The 9,307-nt window shown below is 35.5% G+C and overlaps 2 protein-coding genes across 3 annotated transcripts; one reads left to right on the top strand and one right to left on the bottom strand.

Annotated features, from left to right (window-relative positions):
* Positions 1–1,852: 1,852 nt before the first annotated feature.
* Positions 1,853–3,708, top strand: LOC111919473 (uncharacterized). Its single transcript, XM_023915133.3, has 8 exons — positions 1,853–2,005; positions 2,377–2,673; positions 2,753–2,811; positions 2,909–2,968; positions 3,043–3,112; positions 3,209–3,278; positions 3,366–3,392; positions 3,487–3,708. Exons 2-8 carry the CDS (start codon positions 2,455–2,457, stop codon positions 3,534–3,536), a joined length of 555 nt encoding a protein of 184 aa, XP_023770901.1. The 5' UTR covers positions 1,853–2,005; positions 2,377–2,454; the 3' UTR covers positions 3,537–3,708.
* A 93-nt stretch (positions 3,709–3,801) lies between these two features.
* LOC111919255 (binding partner of ACD11 1) lies at positions 3,802–5,980 on the bottom strand. Of its 2 annotated transcripts, XM_023914938.3 has the most exons (6): positions 5,847–5,968; positions 5,527–5,693; positions 5,004–5,107; positions 4,835–4,910; positions 4,652–4,747; positions 3,802–4,561 (listed from the first exon to the last, which is right to left on the bottom strand). In XM_023914938.3, the coding sequence occupies exons 2-6, from the start codon at positions 5,599–5,601 to the stop codon at positions 4,034–4,036; spliced, it is 879 nt and encodes a 292-aa protein (XP_023770706.2). In that variant the 5' UTR covers positions 5,602–5,693; positions 5,847–5,968; the 3' UTR covers positions 3,802–4,033. The 2 variants fall into 2 exon arrangements, with proteins under 2 accessions (XP_023770706.2, XP_023770750.2); XM_023914982.3 differs by lacking the exon at positions 5,527–5,693 and having other exon boundaries at positions 5,847–5,980.
* Positions 5,981–9,307: the final 3,327 nt, after the last annotated feature.

Genomic DNA, 9,307 nt, shown 5'->3' with positions numbered 1-9,307 from the left:
CTGCTCTGTCGAAGTATGTTGTGGGTGAGATATGCCTGAAACCTTTTGGCATGGTATTTTCGGGAAGAGATACTAAAGGAAAACCGAAGAAGTTTCTATTCAAAGCTTCAGAGATTGAAAGATACAATTCTTCGCAATATACGCACTTCATTGTACGTATGAACAATTGCAAGAAAAATAACGAAGGAGATAAGAAAGACTTGAAGAAGGTGATCTCCTGGTATGGAGAAGTGCAAAGAACAATTCACTCTGCAATTCAAAAGCTTTTAAGTTGAATTGTATCGACTGTTTACAAAGGGGGAGAATGTAGATGTATATTGTAAAAAGTCGAATTGTGTGTATTGTAATGTTTCGCATTTTGTATGTTATTTTACTAAGTCATTTTATATGAGAAGTTAAAGTGTCTAGACTTAATATATTTTTTGTAAGTTCCCTATAAATAGGGACTGAGGCTTGAAGTAGAGAGAGGACAGCGAAACACGAAATCTCTCTTCAGCTTATTCTGTAATCAGTCTTAATCAATATGAGATCTGATTATTATTTACTTTTCGTGTTCATCATATTTCATTGTTCAAATCTATATTTTCTTTTCTAAATTCTCGATAACAATTCTCATCAGAACATTAATGAGTCATGCCGTTTTTCAAGAAGTGATAGTTTATATATATTAAAAAAGATAAATCATATAATTATTGAGTTATATCAAATATATTAAGTTTTTAAAGTGTTATATTAACACTTAATAAAAAAAACTAACAAAAACAAGAACTCAATTGTTTTAGGGCCGAATAAAAGAAAAAAAAACACATGCACCTCGAAAAGAATTCACATCATAACCACCAATTTGACACATTATTTAGGTGTCACGAAAAAGATGACTGGGACACAAAGTAGGGGTGTTCAAAACCGGATTCGGATATCCGAATTTCGGATAGTGGATTTTTGATATCTGTATCGGTGTCCGAAATTTCGGATACGGATACGGATATTAAATCGGATATTTGAAAATCAAGGTTTGCAAAAAATGAAAGTTTACGCAATTTATGTTTTGTGTTTACTTGGGCACTTGGCAAAAAAATTAACAAAACAATTAACTTGGTAACGAAACTAATAAACAAAAAACTAGAGAAACATTTTATTTTCGTATCAATTCATCCTCGTTGTGCCATTATGTTATGTGAGTGTTTTTCAAACATATATTTTCTTATTGCAAATTGCTTATACATACAGTGCTACTAGCCTACTAATTTCTAGCATATACTTTTCAAACAAACTACAATCACAATAACAAATTCAAATATATATAAAAGAGAAAGACAAACTACCCGATTATTTGATGACAACTTCTCAAGTCATTATTAACTTTATAAATAAATTTAACTTAACACCACATTTAACTATGGAGATACCTATGACGAAGATGAACATATTTCATCAAAAAATCTCCATAGTTTTGGCATAAGAAAACATAAAACAAAATATTAGTGAAAATAAGTTACTAAATTCATCAGCATAACACTTTCGATCGAATGTTAACAATCAAACTCGAGACTATATATTACTACTTTCCACTTTTGCATATTAAAATAGTAAATATAATAAGAAAAAAAAAAGATTTGGTATATCGGATATCGGATATCCGAAATATCCCAAAAGTTACAAAATCACTATCCGTATCCGAATCCGAAAACACGGATATCCGAAATTTTGGATATTTGGATACGGATTTTGGATATTTCGGATCACAATTTCGGATACGGATACTTATGAACACCCCTTACACAAAGTATTGCTTAGGTACTACAGGGACCATTTTTGTAATTCAATGTATATTTTCTTATACAAATAGAAAGTTCAACTATGTTAAGATTGAAAAGACCAAAAAAAAACCCAAAAAGAGGCAGCGAACTAGAGGCGTCGAGGGGCGCCGCCGGCATGCCCAACTGAGCTCATCGTCCCGATCGATCACTTTGCCAATGCTGTTTTGTGTAGTATCAAGTTACTGGTACTTCTTTCCATCCTTATTAATTACGCATTAATCTCCTTTCAACAGTTTCTAGTAAATTTAAACAATAATCCATTTTTTTTTTCGATTTGATTCGGAAGCCCTTCAATACGCTTGATTTCAAGCTATCAAGTATTATTTCGGTTTCATTTTCAAATTGTTTAGAAATTAGTAGAAATCCTGTTACATGATTGAGGTGGATAGATTTTGGGCAGATGCCATTGATACATGCGGTATTTGTATTTTGTAACTGCCTTTCAAGCTATCAAGTATTATTTCGATTTCATTGTCATGTGTAGAAAACATTAAGCAGAAACCACATCTGTTTATCGATCTGCACATTCAAGTAAACTCACCAATGCTCCTTGTAGGTTCTCATATAATTGGGTGTCAGAATTTGGCTTTCATCAATTGGGATTTGAGTGAAAGGTGTTGATTTGGATTCGAATATGATGGCTGTAACATGGATCAGCGCTATCTTGGTTGGAGCAGGCTGCCTTGCTTTGGGATTCTTCATTGGTGCACGAAAACCTGGTCGCAAATTTCTTTTATCCAAGGCAGCTGAAATTTTAGATGGAAGCATAAAAGGCCAGACTAAAGGCAAAGGCAAAGGCAAACCACCCCTTGAGATTGAAAAGCTGGCTGAGATTATTGAAGATTTTAAGATGGTAAGCTTCTTTATGTAACATGTTAACAATATATACTTATGTTACAAGCTATAATGTGGAAATTTCTTGTTTTGTACAGGTGTTGGTTGTAAGAAATGACCTAAAGATGGGTAAAGGGAAGATTGCTGCTCAGTGCAGGTATCTATTACTTCAATGGTGGAACTATAAAGCCTCTGTAAAATGATATATTATATGGTTGTTATCTTTCTTGAGATATAATTATGGTGGTTTGCAGCCATGCAACTTTGGGACTCTACAAGAAGATTCTTCATCGGGCACCTAAAGCTTTAAACAGGTACTTCTGTAAACCTTTTCTGAAAGTGTTCTTGAGTGTCGATTATGGTAGGTTTACTTTATGCAAATATGCAGGTGGGAGATGTGTGGGCAGGTTAAAGTAGTGGTGAAAATCGAAAGTGAAGATGATATGCTGGTTTTACAGGTTAAGTTTTATTGCTATGAGTCAAGATCTTGTTTGTATGTTGATTTCTAGGCATCATCTTCTTATATGTATATATGGAACTCTTTTGTTTTGCAGGAAAAAGCAAAATCAATGGCTATACCAACTCATATCGTCATTGATGCAGGGCGAACACAGATAGCACCAAGTCAGCTTCCTCGTCTTTTAGTAGTATATAACATTTCCTGCATTTTCTTTCTAGATAGAATTCTGATTTCCTTCATTTTTTTTCCAGATTCAAGGACAGTGATGGCTGTTCTTGGTAAGTTCATCTTCCTTTCATGTTTGTTCTTATTTCCTTAGCAATTCATTTAAAAAAAAACTGATCTTCAAGTGTGCATAATATACACATGCAGGACCAGCAGATATGGTTGATGATGTAACCGGTGGATTGAAGCTTCTGTAAGCAAGATAATGTAAACAAACAAGTGGGCTGAAGCTTCAATGCCAACTTACTTTTGAAGAAAATGATTTGCAAATCTGTTAACTTTTTTTACCTTTTCTATCCTTTAAAAGCATGTCATACTAATGAAGATGATGATGATGATGATGATAAGGAAAACCTCCATTTAGCACAATTTGTTGTCATATCATGTTTAGCATGAATTAATTATCTTACAATTTTGAATGCATTATTTTACACTTGAAAGTAGAATTGATTGCTAGAATGGTGGAGGATTATTTATACAACATATATTGCTAAAATATAAAAATGTAAACAAATTATACGATTAAACATATCAAGCAACTACTTGTGTTTTTTTCCATATACCAACTCCTAAACCAATAAAACCATGAAAAAAAAAAACAGAAAATTCATAATAATAAAATCCATAAATCCTGCATAATCTACAGCCTAACACTTGACTGAAGCAACAAGACCTGATCATGTGGTGCTCTTGTTCAACTAGTAGCAGGGTGTGTAGAAGTAGGCGGTGGTTCTTGATGAGTAGTCCTGGTGGTTCCCATTCCAGCCGCCTGTTCTTCCACCGCCACCTTCTCCATGGTCTTCTGTCCCACTTCTCCGGCGGCTTTCGTCACCCTGCTGAAAGCTCCGGTGACCCAGGCGGTCCCAGTCAGCACATACCGGTTCTTCATAAGGGCAGATCCCGCAACACTTACAGTCTGCTCTGCAGTCGCAAAGGCCGTTTTTGTCTTTTCAGACACCTGAAACTTCTGATCCATCTCTTTCACTTTCTCATTCACTAATGTTGTCCCCAGGTTGATTTTCTCAGTTAGACCAATCTTCTGATCTATTGTAGCTGCTTTTGCTGCAGCTGTTGATGTAAACTGGACTTTCTCATCAAACAATTTGGCTTTGTTTACTGCATCTTTTCCTAGTATGAAACCTTTTGCCAACATACTGCTCACAACATCTTCTGCTTTTTGAACAGCAGATTCAGCAGCTCCCACACCTTGCCCCCCTGTTGCCTAAATTATGAACCACATTATATCAATATCAGATAATATAACAAAGCATTTACACGCATTCTTGATGATAAAATAACAAAAAGAACATACGGTGTTTTGTTGATCTGAAAGTGTAGTTGTAAAAGGAGGGAGAGTGTACTCTGGTGCAAGAACAATGGTAACAGATTGGTCAACTATAGTTGCTCCCTGAAATCATCAAAACCAGAAGGTGGAAGAGTGTACTCTTATAAATTGTGAAGAATTGTGTACAAGATAATCAAGATTTGTATATACCGAGAGTAGAACTGCAGTCTCTGCACCTTGAGGCTCCTTGAAAGTGACGAATGCATTTTGAGCTCGCTCATTCTCACTGAAATGGTGTTTATGACATGGATTTTCTTTAGAATAATTTATAGAAAAAGAAAAACCTACGTTTAAAAACCCTAAGAAAGTGGGAAATAACCTTTTCATCTCAATATATTCAATATCACCAGAAAACGAAAAGAATTCCTTGATGTCTTGCTCGGAAGCACTTAAGGAAACATTGATAACCTTCACAGTTCTTACCTATCAAGATAACAATAGACTCCAATCGACATGATGCAAAAATAAAATAAAGAATAGAACTGTTTACATGGCTGATGCAATATACTCAAATTGACATAGTTGTTTTATGCATAGGCATGTATAGAAGCTTTTCCACTGATCTAAATAGAAAATGAAGATCAACAGAGCAATGAATCAATGATACATGAGCATTCAAATAGCATCAGTATGTTTGGTTCCATATGAAACTAAGGCCATGTGGCATCAAATTCCTACAGTTGATTACAGTTTTGTTAAAGCACTGAAGGGAACCCTACTTGTAAAAGCACATAAACTATGATAAAAATGGCTATCTGGATATTGGTTTTTTGTATGGTATTTATGAAGTTATAGCCATGAACAACATAAACTCTGTACTCTTGAAAACTATCATCTATTACTCGTCCAACAAGAGCACTTTCATTCGAGTACAGAAAAGACCCTCTGCTTAATAAAATGGATGAATCCCAGAACATGAAGAGGGGATATGAAAATATGACACGGAAACGGGAGAATAAGCGTGGCGAAGATAAGATTCTTGTGATTACATACGATCCAGGCTGAATAGCTACGATACAGTGAAACAAAACCACTTGATTAAGAAACAAATATAAACAAAACCACTTGATTCATAGAACAAGAAATTGAATCAATTATCAAATAAAGACATGAATTTGTGTGGAAATGAATGAAAGAGAAGAAAGATTAGGAAAGCACTAACCGACATGGATTCAGCGGCCATGTGACGACGGTGATGATGATAGAGGTGTGGTTTATTGGGGGAAAAGAGGTTATCGGAAGGAGGTTGATGTCAGTGTCAGTAATAGCAATCAGATTTTGTAGACTAGGTTCCGGGTCGAGTAGATCTATTTGTAACATAATAACGGGTTGGATGGATCCGTTTGTAATCTGATAACGGGTTGGGTGAATCCGTTTGTAATCTGATAACGGGTTGGATAGACCTGTTTATAACTAACGTCTTATGGAAAAAGGCTAATTTTATTTATTATTTTTATAAATTAAAGAGTTTATCAAAATAGTAATTAATTTTTGTAAATATCACCTGCGATATTATTATATATATTAAATCTAGCAAATAGTAAATACATAGGGGGCGTTGGAAGCAAAGTGGACAGCTGCATATGGCCTAATTTTTTTATTATATATTTTCATTTAAAAATAAAAAATTATAATAACAATAAGGATCTTTTTTTTCTTGTTCGTCCTAAGCCGTTGAGAAAATTAACATTCTCAGGACTAGCCCCCGAGTAAATATTTGGATTTGATAGAATTAGTCTTTTACTTTTTCAAAATTGATAAATGTGAAGCCCTTTTTGGTTTTCTCTATAGAATTGTTATTTGGAGTTGGGTCTTGTATTTGCATTGCCATAACGTTTGCTTACCAGTTACTCACACATGTTATGTTCCTTGCACTGATTTCTGGCCTTCACCGCTTAATTGATTTGATCCTAAGGTGATTTTTCGTTCGCCTTTTTCCATACCTCTTTCTCTCTAGCACTCTTCTGCTCTACCACCACATCTGTTAGATTTAATAAACCTTCCGATAATCCAAAAGGTCTCAACATCATAGATTTCGGGCATCACTATAAATCGAAAGTGTTCAATTTAATTGTTTATCGTCTTTTGTGGCTTATGATTAGATTACATAGTTTGATATCATCAGCTCAAGTATGCTTTTTCACTCACACCCCGATAAAGTACCAACTATCGTTTTAGGTTTTGATTTTTATTAGGTTCTTCCTTTGACTTCACTCGCCGAATTCCAACTCCAGGTGAAAAGGTTCACTTTTTTTTCCCCGATGTATCGTTTCCATGTAATGGTAAATCTGAGCTTGAACAGATTTTTTATTCGCCTTATTGCGGATGGTTCCAGTTCAATAAAGTTAGATTATTTGATATTTGTTCATACTAGTTCTATATGGAACCGATTTTAGGGCTTTTGATTTTTACTTTGGAATAACTCTAGCATTTTATGGAGTATGAGAATTTCGATTAGTGCCTTGAATATATCGAAGATTTAATGATTAAACATCAGGTCAATAAGGTTAGATTATCGACGAGCTTGTTGTCTGATGACTTTCAAAATTGGGAGCCCAAGGGGGATCTTCCTCAACTTTAAGCCAACTTGTGAGACCTATTGCCTCAATATCGAAATAAGGGGAACCTCTTGAACCTCGAATACAAGGACTGACATTTTCTTTCGGCTCTCCTAATAAGGGATCAAATATGTTATGCCTAGGTAAACTTCCTTCAGATCTTCCACTTGATGTCGCGATTAGATAAAGCCTGAAAACGACCATATTCTCAAATGAAATCTCAGGCCTGGGGTATAAGGGACGCTTAGTGGTTTTCCCTAATGTCATGGGAAACGGAAAGACTGATAAATCCACGAAGAAGAACTCATGTTTCTAATATTTGATGGAATCAGATAAACCGTGACAGATGTCCATGACCACCTGTCTACTAGAAAAGGTTATCCAGTCTCTAATTAAAGTAGTACAAGAAATATAGTGAAAATTTTTGACATCTGGTTCAAACCCTAAAGATTTGCTCAACAGAAGAAAACACATAAGCTTTCGAAATCCGTTAGGGCTAATCTGAGAAAGGTGCACGTTGCAAACACGACACATGTCTCCGATGAAAAGAGTAGGCGGGGAAACGTAACATCAAAAGAAGGAATTGCAGTGTAATATCCTGTTTTGAGAAGTTTCTTATTTTGTGATTGTGGACAATAAATGGATAAAGTAAAGGTCTTGGGCTTCAATGGAATAGGGTTTAGACCCTATTAGATGTTGATAATATTGGTTATATGATCCAAGCCCTTGTTTTATGTTTTTGGAGTCAAAGGGTAAAATGGGTGTTTCAGACTTCTTTCTTGGAATAAGGAATTTAGTTCGGTATGTTTTAAGTTAAAAGTAATTAAATAGGATTGTGGGGTTCCTTCCTATCATGAGCCTCCACCCTGTTGAGCCTCTAACTCGAAACTCTCTCCTCCTATGAATTATTTTGAGCACTGACATCATTTATGAGCTTATTTCTCCATTAGAAGGTGGGATCTTGAAGAACAAGGTGGTGGAAAAGTGTATGGAAGAAGGATTCAAGCATAGATCCAACAAAATTACATCATTTCTGGACCTTTGTGAGTAAAAGCTTCAAACTTGCTCATTAGTTTCATAGATCTTGCTAATTTTCATATATGTCACTTTTTGGTCACTTTCGTGCATAAAGTTTAGATCTTTAAAGTTTGTGACCTTGTTATGGATAAAGTTGGAAACTTTATCCATCTACACATCATATTGATTCAGATCTGAAGGTTGGAGACTTGGACTTAATGGATTAAGTTGAGAAAGATGTATTTTTAGTCCCTTTGAGACTTAAAGACTAGATCTTAGTTATTTAGACCATCGTAATGGATAAAGTTGGAAACTTTATCCATTATGGAGCTATGAGTGTAACACCCTGTTACGGATCGTTCCATAATTCGGGGTCGTGGCCCGAGAATCAAGTATCATAAGGCTCCAGGCTTTGGGAAGGAGAGGTTTAGGCCTATTTGGATGGTGGATAATGAAGGTTATAGGTAGCGAGTATCCAATTCGCGTTTTGAAGCCTAAAGGTATAACGGTAAAGTGATAGTTCGAGCCTTTTATGAATTTTGGATTTAAGCTCGGGAAGTTGTAAGACAAAGGAAAGTTGATAGAATTGTAGAGTTCATCATTACCTTTTTTCGTGGATATAAAGAACGTTGAAATCGGACTTAGAACGAAGAAGTTATGGCCTTCGGAAGATTGGTGGTTTTAGACCCTAGCCGAGTACGTTGGGCGTACGCTATGAGTACGTCGAGCGTACTAGCCTTCGGAATAAGTTAATGCCCCTTTAGACACTCTTATTTCACTGTCCGAACGGAAGGAGACGAGAACGAGACAATATATATTTTTAACTTAGGTAACACCTAAGTTAAAACTAAGGATGCTTAATGACATATATCTTCGCTGACTCGTGTCCAAGACCTGTCACAATGGTCTTCTACCGAAACGGACCAAGACAACAACCCCTTGTCTTCAAGATTCGGCACTTTGATTGGCAGACATGAGAATCAAAGGAAAAGACACATCAATAAATGCATATCAACTTGTATTGATGTACTTTCTCGTCTGAAAACCA

This window comes from Lactuca sativa, chromosome 9 (assembly GCF_002870075.4).
Source record: "Lactuca sativa cultivar Salinas chromosome 9, Lsat_Salinas_v11, whole genome shotgun sequence".
NCBI classification, from domain to species: Eukaryota; Viridiplantae; Streptophyta; class Magnoliopsida; order Asterales; family Asteraceae; genus Lactuca; species Lactuca sativa.
The sequence above is the reverse complement of the archived record's forward strand: the minus strand, read 5'-3'. Positions and strand labels throughout refer to the sequence as shown.